Raw genomic sequence first — 14,740 nt, 5'->3', positions numbered from 1 at the left:
GTCGGGGAGCGGGTTACCGTTGGGAAACCATCACTACCAACACTTAACTTAGGTGCAGGGAGAGACAGTCATCACTAACCTGCAGGGAGGAACAACCGCAGCCGTCCGAGTGACCCGTCCATCCAGCCACTTGTTTTACCGTGAACTGTGTCATCATCATTGGGCTGAGTGAGTACCTCCGTGCCGTGCGGCACAGCGCTGCCCCTGCGACCCTGCACCTCATCAGGCCCCGCAACCCGCCTGTCATCCATGTCTACCCCATCACCAGGCCCCGGGACAACCAACCCCCCTACCCACGGAGGGGAGAAATAACAACAAAGCTGCTCCCTGTCACAGGCTCCCGGGATCCCCGTCCAGAGCAGCGGTGGTGTCCACACAATCACCACAACCGTGGGTGGCGTCACGGACAATATCCCCAAAACCCAAACCACCCCTTTTCACTCACGGGCGAGTAGCGCCGCTCGAGTCCCCGGGATTCGGCCATCGCTCGAGCCAACGAGCAGCAGCAGCCGTAGAGCAGCGTCAGCCGGACCCGAGCAGTGGGAGAGCGCACCGTCCCCTCCTCCGCCCGCGACACTTCCAGCTTGGGACTGGTGTGGAGGGTAAAGTGGATCAGGATGCGCAGGAGGAGGTGGAGGCTGAGGAGCATGACATTCCGGAGCTGTAGAGTGTGTGTGAAACCCTGACTGAGGTAGGGCCTGCAAAACTTGGTGTGTGAAGGACGTGTTCCGTCCCTCGCTCAGACTGGGTCCCAGCTTGCACAATATTAACCCAGTGTGACGTCAACGAGATGTAGCGGCCTTGCCCACATGCACTTGTCCACGTGTCTGTGGTTAGGTGGACTTTGGCTGAAACAGCGTTGTTCAGGGCACGTGTGATGTTTTGTGACACGTGGTTATGCAATGCGGGGACGGCACACCGGGAGAAATAGTGGCGGCTGTGGACCGAGTAACGTGGGACAGCTGCCACCATCAGGTCGCGGAATGCTTCTGTCTCAACCAGCCTAAAAGGCAACATTTCCAGCGCAAGCAGTCGCGAAATGTTAGCATTTAGAACTGTGGCATGTGGGGTGTTGGCAGTGTATTTGCGCCTGCGTTCAAAGGTTTGCTGAATGGATAACTGAACGTTGCGCTGGGACAAGGACGTGCTTGATGATGGTGTTCTTTCTGAAGAGGCAACTGCAGGTGCAGGAGTGGAGGAGGCTTGTTCGCAGGCAGCATGGACAGGGGATTGGCTCGCATGCACAACCAGCGAAGACGTAGCAGTGACATCAGCAAGCACTGCTCCTCGACTCTGTTGTACTTCCCATAAAGTCGGGTACTTGGCTGACATGTGCCTGATCATGCTGGTGGTGGTCAGGCTGCTAGTTTTGGTACCCCTGCTGATGCTGGCATGGCAGGTGTTGCAAATGGCCTTTTTAGAATCATCTGGAGCCAACTTAAAAAACTGCCAGTGTCAGAGTTCCGGGTTTTCCAGTTTTCTTTTGAAAGAGCTTGCCCTTTGTTAACATGGAGTTTTCTGTTCTGTTGCCCTACTTCCTGTCCATCTGTTTAAAAGCCGCCCCTAAAGCTTAGTCCAGTGCCTGAGTATACTGCTTCCTGTGTGCTCCTGCCCTGCTGCTTTTGGTTCCTGATTGTTATTCGGATCCTCTTGGAAAACAACCGACACCGACTCTGGACTTCATCTGGTATCATCTAGCTGTGCCCGGACTCCGTTTGCCGTCTTTGGTCGGCACTTCTGCCCGGTTCCTTCCGTTTAATACCACTCTGGACTCACATCACGTACGGACATTTTTGGACTTACCTATTGCCCTTTTGTGTCCCGGCTGCTGCGCATTTAGGGCTTCTGGGGTGATTGCCAGACAGTCCCTGTATAGGGGTTCGCTCTTGGTGGTCTCCCTGGGGGAGTCCGGTGCGCGGTCCCGGGAATTCCCTTTCGCTCCGTCCCTGGAAGGTATTTCCTGTATTTATGTTCTACTGTGTTTTTGTTCCGTTAATGTACATATTTGCTGGTTGCATATTATAAACGTCTTGCACCAAGAACTCGTCTCTGGTTGTCATTGCCCTAACGCAATCGAAATCCTCAATACATACAATAGTATTACAGCCAGACTCGGGAAGACCTAACATTTGTACAGGCACCTTGTGTCGTGTTGTTCCGGGGAACAGTTGCCTGACGTCTGCCTGGGGCCACCACTCTGCTTCTTACTGCCTGTTGTGATGCTACGCCTCCCTCCCCCTGTGCACTGCTGTCCTCGCTCTGCATATCCTCCTGCCAGGTTGGGTCAGTTACTGGATCATCCACCACGTCGTCTTCCTCTTCCGCACCCTGCTCCTCCTCCTGACTTCCTGACAATTGTGTCTCATCATCGTCCACCCCTTGTTGAGACACGTTGCCAACTTCGTGAGAACGTGGCTGCTCAAATATTTGGGCATCTGTACATACAATCTCGTCATGGCCCACTTCAACAGGAGCTGGCGAGAGGCCAGAATTTGTGAATGGAAACGTGAACGAACAGCTCTTCCGAGTGTCCAAGTGTGGGATCAGTAATGTCCGTGGAGCGTGGACGTGTACTCGGCCTGGTGGTAGGAAGGAGGATCAGGTTCTGAAATGTGCGGTGCAGTATCACGGCTACTGACACTTGACCGTGTGGAAGACAGAGTGTTTGTGGTGGTGCCAATCTGACTGGAAGCATTATCCGCTATCCAACTAACAACCTGTTGACACTGGTCTTGGTTCAAGAGCGGTGTACTGCTGCGGTCCCCAAGAATTTGGGACAGGACGTGCGAGCGACTAGATGTGGCCCTTTGTTGTGGCGAAATTAGAGCTTGCACACAACCTCGGTCTCTGCCTGCACCACCATCACGTCCACTTCCTTGTTCGTTGACAACGCCCTTGCGCATTTTACAATGCTGTGCTGACGTGTATTCACTAGACTTGTGCGTTATATCCAAGTTTTTGCAAAACTCACACAAATGCAGCGGAAAGCTGCCACCAACAGGCACACACGTGCGGTTTTTAAATGCAAGCACGGAGGCACTAAGAACCTAACAGGTCTCTATCCAGGGACAACGTGGAGCCTCCCAATTTTTGGCTGCCCTGCCTAAGGGCTATACTACAATAGACCCACTTCCTTACAATGGGCACTTCAGGTTTACAGGCCATCATGCACGTCTCTATCCAGGGACAACGTGGAGCCTCCCAATTTTTGGCTGCCCTGCCTAAGGGCTATACTACAATAGACCCACTTCCTTACAATGGGCACTTCAGGTTTACAGGCCATCATGCACGTCTCTATCCAGGGACAACGTGGAGCCTCCCAATTTTTGGCTGCCCTGCCTAAGGGCTATACTATAATACACCCACTTCCTTACAATGGGCACTTCAGGTTTACAGGCCATCATGCACGTCTCTATCCAGGGACAATGTGGAGCCTCCCAATTTTTGGCTGCCCTGCCTAAGGGCTATACTATAATACACCCACTTCCTTACAATGGGCACTTCAGGTTTACAGGCCCTCATGCACGTCTCTATCCAGGGACAACGTGGAGCCTCCCAATTTTTGGCTGCCCTGCCTAAGGGCTATACTACAATAGACCCACTTCCTTACAATGGGCACTTCAGGTTTACAGGCCCTCATGCACGTCTCTATCCAGGGACAACGTGGAGCCTCCCAATTTTTGGCTGCCCTGCCTAAGGGCTATACTACAATAGACCCACTTCCTTACAATGGGCACTTCAGGTTTACAGGCCCTCATGCACGTCTCTATCCAGGGACAACGTGGAGCCTCCCAATTTTTGGCTGCCCTGCCTAAGGGCTATACTATAATACACCCACTTCCTTACAATGGGCACTTCAGGTTTACAGGCCCTCATGCACGTCTCTATCCAGGGACAACGTGGAGCCTCCCAATTTTTGGCTGCCCTGCCTAAGGGCTATACTACAATAGACCCACTTCCTTACAATGGGCACTTCAGGTTTACAGGCCATCATGCACGTCTCTATCCAGGGACAATGTGGAGCCTCCCAATTTTTGGCTGCCCTGCCTAAGGGCTATACTATAATACACCCACTTCCTTACAATGGGCACTTCAGGTTTACAGGCCCTCATGCACGTCTCTATCCAGGGACAACGTGGAGCCTCCCAGTTTTTGGCTGCCCTGCCTAAGGGCTATACTACAATAGACCCACTTCCTTACAATGGGCACTTCAGGTTTACAGGCCATCATGCACGTCTCTATCCAGGGACAATGTGGAGCCTCCCAATTTTTGGCTGCCCTGCCTAAGGGCTATACTATAATACACCCACTTCCTTACAATGGGCACTTCAGGTTTACAGGCCCTCATGCACGTCTCTATCCAGGGACAACGTGGAGCCTCCCAATTTTTGGCTGCCCTGCCTAAGGGCTATACTACAATAGACCCACTTCCTTACAATGGGCACTTCAGGTTTACAGGCCCTCATGCACGTCTGTATGCAGGGGCATTGGTGAACCTCACAATTTTGGACTGCCCTGGCAAAGGAAAATACTACAAAGACTCACTTCCTCAAAATGGGCACATTAGACTCAAGAGGCCTTCATGTACGTCTCTTCTCAGGGACATCGGAGTGCCACACAATGTTTTCACGTAAAATCTTTCATGTATTAATCTCAAAAAGTAACATACACCAGCTCTATCTCACTATTGGGTATGTGCCCTTAACATTTCCGCCATGAAAAATCATTTTGGGGTCATTTTGGAAGGTTTTCTGGTGAGTCCGTAAAAATGGCGTAAAACGCGGACAAAATTGTTCACAGCTGTGACTTTTCAGTGATAAATGCTTCAAGGGGTCTTCCCCATGCTGTTGCCATGTCATTTGAGCACTCTTCTGAGACTTTTGTGACATTTTTAGGGTTTCTCCATGCTGCTGGGGGGTCATTTCACAAAAATACTCGGGTCTCCCATAGGATAACATTGGGCTCGTTGCTCGGGCCGAGTACACGAGTATCTTGGGAGGCTCGGCCCGAGCTTCGAGCACCCGAGCTTTTTAGTACTCGCTCATCACTAATCATTATATATACAGTATCCCAGTGGTTGTGATCAACTATCATGTGGATAGGTGGTAACTTCTTTTCACCGGACAACAAATTCACATGCTCATGTCTACATACACACAGTATATCACAAAAGTGAGTACACCTTCACATTTTTGTAAATATTTTATATCTTTTCATGGGACAACACTGTATAAGTGTCATAACTTTAATGTAAAGTAGTCAGTATACAGCCTATATAACAGGGTCAATTTGGTGACAGCAACCAGGTGAGGCATACAAGACAAGTGTATCTTGCCTATAGTGAAGCATGGTGGTGGGTGTGTCATGGTTTGGGGCTGCATGAGTGCTGCCAGCTGTGGGGAGCTATAATTTATTGAGGGAACCATGAATGCCAACATGTACTGTGACATACTGAAGAAGCATTATCCTCTTCCTTGAGAAACTGGGCCGCAGGGCAGTATTCTAACACTAACGACCCCAAATATACCTACAAGGCTACAACTGCCTTATAAAAGAAGCTGAGGGTAAAAAGGTGCTGGCCTGGCCAAGCATGACTCCAGACCTAAACCCTATTCAGCATCTGTGGGGCATCCTCAAATGGAAGATGGAGGAGAGCAAGGTCTCAAACATCCACCAGCTCCGTGTTGTCATCATGGAGGATGGAAGAGGATTCCAGTGGCTTCTGTAATGCTCTAGTGAATTTGATACCCAAGAAAGTTAAGACAGTACTTGGAAATAATAGTGGCCAAACAAAATCTTGACAGTTTAGGCACAATTTGACCATTTTCACTTAGGGGTGTACTCACTTTTGTTGCCAGTGGTTTAGACATTAATGGCTGTGCGTGGAGTTACTTAGACGGCACACCAAATTTACACTTATATAATCTGTACAATGACTACTTTACATTGTGTCAAAGTATATCTTCAGTGTTGTCTCACATTAAAAGTTATATTTACAAAAATCTGAGGGGTGTACTCACTTTTGCCAAGTCGGATTCGACCATTTAGACCCCACTAATCTCCAGAACAGGGCAGTTTTATCCTCGAAAGGATCAGCAATGTGCATGCTTGACCACAACGTCAGTCATTTCCTATGGGACGGCGAAGTGCAGCATACAACCATTTTCGGCTTTCCCATAGAGAATGAATGGAGTGCTAGTTGAACATGTGCATTGCCTCTCCATTTGGATAGACAAGTGCCATGTTCTTGCAATCAGTGGCCATTAAAACAACTGTACATTTTCAAAATTACAACAACAGTCAAATAAGAATTTATAGAATTTATCTGTAAAATAAAAAAAAAAAAAAATCTGAAGAAATTAAAATAATCATTATGTGGATGCAGATTGCTGAGGGTATTTACCTTTAGCCATCTTCAAAGACCCACAATTATGTTTGATAAGACGACCTAAACTGTGCAGTTGGCCACAGCGATGAGCAATACCCCAGCTTCTTTGCCATCTGGTAAAAGAAAGAAATAGTAGATTTTCAAACTTTTGTCCTTTCGGTAATTGGCCTTCATGTACAGGTGTGCTTCATATGAGGAATTTAGACAGGGAGTGCTATTTGGATAACCTTGAGTGATGATTAGTGATGGGAGGATCCGGACTGTAAAAGGCTATACCCATGCAGGTTCCAAGATACCCGGGTGCTCGGCCCGGAATTCTCAGGGTTCTCATTGAGGTGCTGAGGTGAGGTCACTGAGTTTAATAAAGTCATCTGAGGTCAAGTTACCTTTGGTCACAGGTGGAGGACCATGGGAACCTCTAGCTGTGTCCGCAACTAACCTGAGTGACTTCACCGCTTATTGCTTTTCAGTCTCTGCCTCAAGTCCACAGCGGGCAGTCATGTTTCATGATCACGCACTGTGACTTCAGATGTTGCAAATCTGGAATAGTCATGGGACGTCATGTGGATTATGTCAGACCTGCAGGGATATTTTGGGAGTTAATAAAGTCGTGAAAGAGGGTGCTTTTTTTTTTTTTTTATTTCAAATAAAGGATTTTTTCAACGTTTGTGTTTATTTTCATTTACAGATTAGTAATGCGGGTGTCTCATAGATGCCTCATTACTAATCTAGGGCTTAGTGTCAGCTGTGATTAACCCCTTATTACTCTGATTGCCACTGCACCAGGGCAATCAGGAAGAGTTGGGTAAAGTTCTAGGATTGTCGTATCTAATGGATGCGATAATCAATCCTGGGCGGCTGCAGGCTGCTAGTTTTAGGCTAGCAGGGCCAACAAGCATGGGTGTCCCCAACCTGAGAATACCAGCCCCCAACCGTTTTGGCTGGTTATCAAAATTGGATGGGATTGTATACCGGTTATTTATTTTTATACCACGATAGACGCACATAGTGTCTGTTATTGGAAGCAGTCTGCTGATACGCTGCCATTCAGGGTCGTCTGACTGCAACCAATCACAGATGCCGGTGGGCGGGGAAAGCAGTGCATATGCAATGAAGGGAATGAGCAGCCTCAGAAGGGAATGAGCGGAAGTGGGGGCAGTTACAGCTGCGCCGGAGACTCGGTAAGTATAGCCCACTTGTCCCTATCCTTTCTACCACCATTTTTAATTGCCAGATTCTGGTCCCCATAGAGAATTATATGTGGACTGGTGTCAGGCCATAAACCCGGGATCAATCCTGGGCCAGAACAGTTTTCTTTAACCTGGTTAGACTTGCCGATCCCGGGTATCCGCGAGTCTACCCATCACTAGTGGTAACAACTACTTGTCAGTGCTGAGGAATGTGTTGGTGCTATATTATATATATATATATATATATATATATATATGCCATAGGACATAAATAAATATCTATTTTTTAGTTGTTCAAACAAGGAACATCAATCATCGAAAATATCCTGAAATGGTTAAGCTAGAAGCTCCAGTTCTATACCCCACCCAGTGCTGCCTTCTCCTGCTTGACTAACTACTTCTTTACATGAAGTCACACAGCATAACGGCTGACTTTCAAGCAGGGAGGAGGTGGTGCTGGGCAGGAAATAGAGCTGGAGTGAAAGAGGCTTCAGATATTCAAGTAAGGTTGTAGATCAATTAAGATGGTGATTTCTCAGTAACAGAGGATTGGACTGGCCATCTAAAAGGTATTGCTGGACTAGTCTATGAAAGAGCTACATGCAAATATAAATAGTTTAGAGGGTGAAATCCTGTTGACAGATCCCTTTAAGTAGCATATGTCTTTTGAGTTCGCCTAGGCCCACAGACTTGGGAGGTATCTGCTCTGCTACAGCTTGACCCCTGTGTTTCTCAGAAAACCATAGTACCAAGTAAGAAACATCTTACCTTTTTTTTTTTTTCAAGAAACAGTATCACATACATCCATAAGTTATTTCATTGAAGTGAAAGAGTAGCAGTCACAAACACAAAATTTTGAAAGAAAGCGGCCATGTTTTTTGTTTTGTTTTTTGTACTACTACCCCTTTAAGCAATTTGATTTGTGATTGCGATTGTGTGGTTGAATTGAGTGCACTTTGTCAGTAATGACAGATGAGGTAATGCAGGAGCGATGTGTAAAGTCCAGCAGCTGCAGCAAACATGATATAGCTTCTAGTCACACATCTATTAGTCTACACTGTTAATATTGCATTTTTGATAAGTTATCTAATAAATTATAAAATTATCTAAAAAGCTATATCAAGTATTAAATGGCATTGTCTTCTCTGAAGGTGGATGAAGCAGTTATCTATGGCAAAAAAGCAAAACCAAACCGCCGTGGTCATGCAGGTTTCTGAAATAGCCTTCCAGGATTGGTAAAAAATATTCACTTTGTATCCACACTACATATATCATCTTTAAACAGGTTTCCAATATCCTTCACTTTACCAAGAATTATTTTTCTGTGTGTGTATGATTTTTTATTTATTTTTTTTAACAGGACTTTTGTTCATGTAAATTTATATATACACATAATTGTGTATAATTTTTTATTTCTCGTTCACATTTCACATGGAAATCATCCTTCGAGGAAACGTCCTTGAACCTGATGAACACCCAAGTGAGTTGGACAATGAAACATCGATTTCACTAGGTCAGGAAAACCGCTCATTTTGGGATAAGTCAGATACTAATCATGCAGACTGGTTCCCCAATACAGTAATCTGCCAACAAAGAGACCCCCAAAAATTGCTTATTTACAAAAAGAAGATGTGACCTAAAATATAAAATTTTAAAATAAAATAGTTACATTAAAATTATAGTAGTGATAAATATGTTGAAAACTAAAATATTGATAGTTTAAAAAAAATGTTACTCTTTCCTAGTAAAAGGTATAAAGCCTGCTTTACACGGTACGATCTATCGTGCAATTTCACAAGCGATCGTACCCACCCCCGTCGTTTGTGCGTCAAGGGCAATTAGTTGCCCGTGGCGCACAAAGTCGTTAACCCCCATCACACGCACTTAACTGCTGTGCGACGACGCTGTGGGCGGCGAACATCCTCTTCCTGAAGGGGGAGGGACGTTCGGCATCACAGCGACGTCACACAGCGGCCGGCCAATAGAAGTGGAGGGGCGGAGATGAGCGGGACTTAAACATCCCGCCCACCTCCTTACTTCCACATAGCCAGCGGGTGCCGCGTGACGGAGGTAAGCTGCTGTTCATCGTTCCCGGGGTGTCACACGGAGCGGCGTTTGCTACCCCAGGAACGATGAGCAACCGACGCCATTTTAATTAAACGAGATTATGAAACCGAGCGACGAGTACATGACTCAAGATTTGTGAGCGATACTGCGTCGCTCGGAGGTGTCACACAGCCCGACGTCGCAAGCAATGCCGGATGTGCGTCACAAAAACCGTGACCCTGACGATCTATCGCATGTAAAGCACCCTTTAGATGGAGGTCTATGAGAGATCAGGTTATCTGTGACTTAAAAAAAAAAAACTACAAATGCGTCAAGTGGATCAAACGGAAATCGTACTAAGACATATGCTTAGTGTAATCAACTCATATTTCCACAACGATGCATACAGCAAGGCCTGTAATGTTAATGTATTACGGTAATTGACCAACAAGTTTACAAACGTTTATAGCTAATGTATGTGTGTTGGAAACTTATTACCAAAATAACCATGTTTTATAGATTGTGTGTGGTATTGGACATAAAACGTATATTTCTCTCTTGATTATTGAATCTAAATCTTGCTTTATCCCATAAGATGTTAACGCTATTAAAGTTTTGACCATTTCACCAGTTTCATGACCATTCATGTAATATTTTTATTGCAAATAAGAGGCATACATTTTTTTTTTATTATTTAATAACTTCAACAGATAAAAAAAAACACTTCAGAGACAATTATAGTAAAACGTCTTGAACTTCTATATAACAAATTGGAATTCATCCGCTGTACTGTGGAATAGTTTTTTAATTAAAAGGTTTTTTTATTAGAAATTTTTCAAAAAAAAATCAAAATAGTACAGGAACAAAAATAAAACATCAAAAATTCACAACCACTGCTTATATATAGAGATGAGCGGTGTTCAAATCGAACTGTTCGCCAATCTCAAATTCGACTTGTTTTAGGCGATGTTTGAGTTGATCGACGAACGCGAACAATTAGCTTCAAGTTCGACAATTCAAGGTTATGTTCGATAACGGTTCGATCACCCAAAGCGTAACTGGCTTTTCACAGTAATACTATCATTCAATGTTAATACAGTGGAACCTTGGTTAACGAGAACAACCTGTTCTGGGAGTGTGCTTGTTAACCAAGTTACTCGTTCAGCAAAGAAAGATTTCCCATAGGAAATAATGCAAGCTCAGACAATTCCTTCCACAACTTGTTAAATGTCTCATCCTGGTCCCCTATTGTGCCATTCCACACATGCGCAAACACACACACACACACACACACACACAAATACACACATATTATGCTCACCTTACCCTCCGTTCCATCGCCGGCCTCCTGGGACTTGCAGTTCGCCAGTAGAAGATGTGTATCGGGTAACCATCGCGACCGATGCCAGAACTTCTGCTGCCAGAGCGCTGACATCAAAAGGCAGGAGCCGCTTGCCTCTGATTGGCCAGCACGCTGCCTTTGAGTAGCGTCTGACAGAGGAAGTTCCTCCCTCGTCGCGATGGTTACCCGATAAACGTAGTGTTCGCCGCTACAGGATGTGTATCGGGTAACCATCCTATACCCATACTGTGTATAATATATTATAATATAAATAAATTTATTTACACACACACACACACACTGTAGTTTTTCTTTTTTGTAACATACTGAAAATTTTACAACATTACCCAATTGTAGTAGAATCTTTGTAGATTTTCATTTTGGATTATCCAATAAAAATTACAAGAGGCAAAATTACCTACTGATTATCCTGCCATGGAATAAGACCTTGTTGACTTACAAAATGCTGTGCAAATTGTTCCCAAATTTGCACAATGGCAGTGGTAGATCTTATTGATCTATCCTCTATGCTAGTCAGGTTAGATTAACAGTAATTTTGATCAACAAGGATGGCTTCATGTCGAGTCACAAATTTATACCAGTTTTTACTGAACTGTCCACACTTTCAGTTGAATTATGGTAAAAACGCCATTTTGAGGTCATTACTGCAAAGGGGCAGATCCTATCAGGGTTGAATGTAGATTCCGACTGGAGTATGGCTTCTTTAGATTTGGCCCAAGGTGGAAGGCCTCATCCCCAACTACAGCCATTGCCATGGGCCTTCTGTCCCTGTGCGTGGTTGTGATGGGTGGGGATGTTAAAACTATATAATGTTATATAGGCATTTAGATATGCTACTTTCTTTAAAAACTCAATTATTGATTCGCCTATATACACCAATATAAACAGCGACAAAATGATATCTGGGATCCACAATAGCCACGAGAACTATGGAAAAATATTTTTTAGAATTGTAACCCAGGGAACTATTGATGAGTTTCTGAATGCAAATAGGTTTTCCATCCAAAGCAGTGATGTAATCGGGAAATTTTGCAACTTGGTTGAATTTCAGCAATACTAAGCCTCTCAGCAGGCGTTGGTTGTCAAGACATGAGCGGCTGTAACTTCTCCCAAATAACTTTGTACGTTTTGCAAACCAATTCATAAATTGTTGAAGTTCCTATGTGAAACTGATAATGTTGTGAAGTGAAGCTTTCTCTTTCTTTCTTTCTTTCAGTTGCCAGATATCTATAGAAAAATGAAAAGAATTGGTGTCCAAAAAATTCTCAAAAACAATATTTAAACTATATAGAAAAAATACAGACCGTTGACTAAAATGACTGTAAATGGATCTCAATTTAATCTATAATACTTCATTTAATTGATCGAATTATCAGAAAATTTGCATGCAACTGAAGTTTGAAAATAAATATTTAAAATAATAAAATATTAAAATTATTTACCTCAGTGTCACCTCTAATTGCTGCTCTGGACTAATGCTTTTTCTGTGTCTTGACGGTATGTAATGTCTTCATGTATAAGTGACCGCAGAACATCAAAGGATTCAATGAACATTTAAAGGTGTTATTGAGATTTCTCCAGAAAAGATCGCAGTTGGTAATAAAAGGTGTTGGAGGTTAAATATCTTTTACACACATAGGTCACTTGTTGAATCCAAGATCTCCTTCTTCCACTACGTTTCCTCTGCCTCTGACGCGTTTCACAATCATTTTGCTGCCTTTACACTCCTCTAACAATGTCTACTCACAAAGAAAAATCAAAACCACAGACACTGGTTAGTTCTGGTTTCAAAACCCCAAAAACTTTATTGTCCTTTGCAATTAACAAACAGATGCATTTTTTTTATTAACACAGAAATTTGGCAAAAGTATTGGGTTCGGTTTTGCTTATTTAAGTAAACAAAGACAAATAGAAATACATTTCACAGTCAGTTTAAAAGATACGTTTTGCTCACACATTTGACGGCCTTCAAAAAAGCAATGTGAAAGCACCCTAAACAATGCCATCACGTTTGCTGAATCTCACTGGTGTGTGTAGCCATGTCCAGTCCCACCCATTGATGGATCTACTTCATACTGGGCCGAAAATGTTGTGACTTTTCAAAGCATTCCACGCTAGCTCTTTTATCATACGCTGTTTGATGAATCTGCCCCAAGAAAACAATATGTAAAAAAAATGTTTGTGCATCGCCCTTACTCGGAAAGCTATACCTTTTTTTTTACCAACAGTGTCAAGTGAGGACTTGGACTTAGTTTTTGAGGACAAAATGATGTTTTCAGGGATACCATTTGACATGCAACTTTTTGATTGCATTTTATTCCACTTTTTTTGTGACAGTATATAAATTTTTTATATTTAAATGCAGTTTTTTAGGATTCATAGGTTCATTATTTTGTGGCTTTCATATATATACAGTGCCTTGCGAAAGTATTTGGCCCACTTGAATTTTTCAACCTTTTCCCACATTTCAGGCTTCAAACATAAAGATAAAAATTTTAATGTTATTGTGAAGAATCAACAAGTGGGATATAATTGTATTTCAAACTTTTTTAAAAAAATAATAAACTGAAAATTGGGACGTGCAATATTATTCGGCCCCTTTAAGTTAATACTATGTAGCGCCACCTTTTGCTGTGATTACAGATGCAAATCGCTTGGGGTATGTCTCTATCAGTTTTGCACATCGAGAGACTGAATTTCTTGTCCATTCTTCCATTGCAAATAGCTCGAACTAAGTGAGGTTGGATGGAGAGTGTTTGTGAACAGCAGTTTTCAGCTCTTTCCACAGATTCACGATTGGATTCAGGTCTGGACTTTGACTTGGCCATTCTAACACCTGGATACCTTTATTTGTGAACCATTCCATTGTAGATTTTGCTTTTTGTTTGGGATCATTGTCTTGTTGGAAGACAAATCTCCGTCCCAGTCTCAGGTCTTTTGCAGACTCCAACAGGTTTTCTTCAAGAATGGTCCTTTATTTGGGTCCATCCATCTTCCCATCAATTTTAACCATCTTCATCTTCCCTGTCCCTGTTGAAGAAAAGCAGGCCAAAACCATGATGCTGCCACCACCATATTTGACAGTGGGGATGGTGTGTTCAGGGTGATGGGCGGTGTTGCTTTTACGCCAAACATATCGTTTGACATTGTGCTCAAATAGTTCGATTTTGGTTTCATCAGACCAGAGCACCTTCTCCCAGGTGGCTTGTGGCAAACTTTAAACGACACTTTTTATAGATATCTTTGAGAAATGGCTTTCTCCTTGCTACTTTTCTATAAAGGCCAGATTGGTGCAGTGTACGACTGATTTTTGTCCTATGGACAGACTCTTCCACCTCAGCTGTAGATCTCTGCAGTTCATCCAGAGAGATCATGGGCCTCTTGGCTGCATCTCTGATCAGTCTTCTCCTTGTTTGAGATGAAAGTTTGGATGGACGGCCGGGTCTTGGTAGATTTGCAGTGGTATGATACTCCTTCCATTTCAATATGATTGCTAGCACAGTGCTTCTTGGGATGTTTAAAGTTGTAGAAATCTTTTTGTAACCAAATCCGGCTTTAAACTTCTCCACAACAGTATCACGGACCTGCCTGTTGTGTTTCTTGGTCTTCATGATTCTTAAACAGAACACTGAGACCATCACAGAGCAGGTGCATTTATACAGAGACTAGATTACACACAGGTGGATTATATTTATCATCATCAGTCATTTAGGACAATATTGGATCATTCAGAGATCCTCAAACAACCTCTGG

At 43.8% G+C, this 14,740-nt stretch overlaps 1 protein-coding gene across 1 annotated transcript in view; it reads right to left on the bottom strand.

Moving 5' to 3' along the window:
* TCAIM (T cell activation inhibitor, mitochondrial) overlaps positions 1-14,740 on the bottom strand; it is a 103,288-nt gene that overhangs the window by 44,771 nt on the left and 43,777 nt on the right. The window contains exon 7 of the mRNA XM_075316640.1: positions 6,404-6,501. Coding sequence (XP_075172755.1) covers positions 6,404-6,501 — 98 coding nt within the window. The remainder of the gene's footprint in view (positions 1-6,403; positions 6,502-14,740) is intronic.

This window comes from Anomaloglossus baeobatrachus, chromosome 6 (assembly GCF_048569485.1).
Source record: "Anomaloglossus baeobatrachus isolate aAnoBae1 chromosome 6, aAnoBae1.hap1, whole genome shotgun sequence".
NCBI lineage: Eukaryota > Metazoa > Chordata > Amphibia > Anura > Aromobatidae > Anomaloglossus > Anomaloglossus baeobatrachus.
This window is presented reverse-complemented; position numbering and strand designations above follow the sequence as displayed.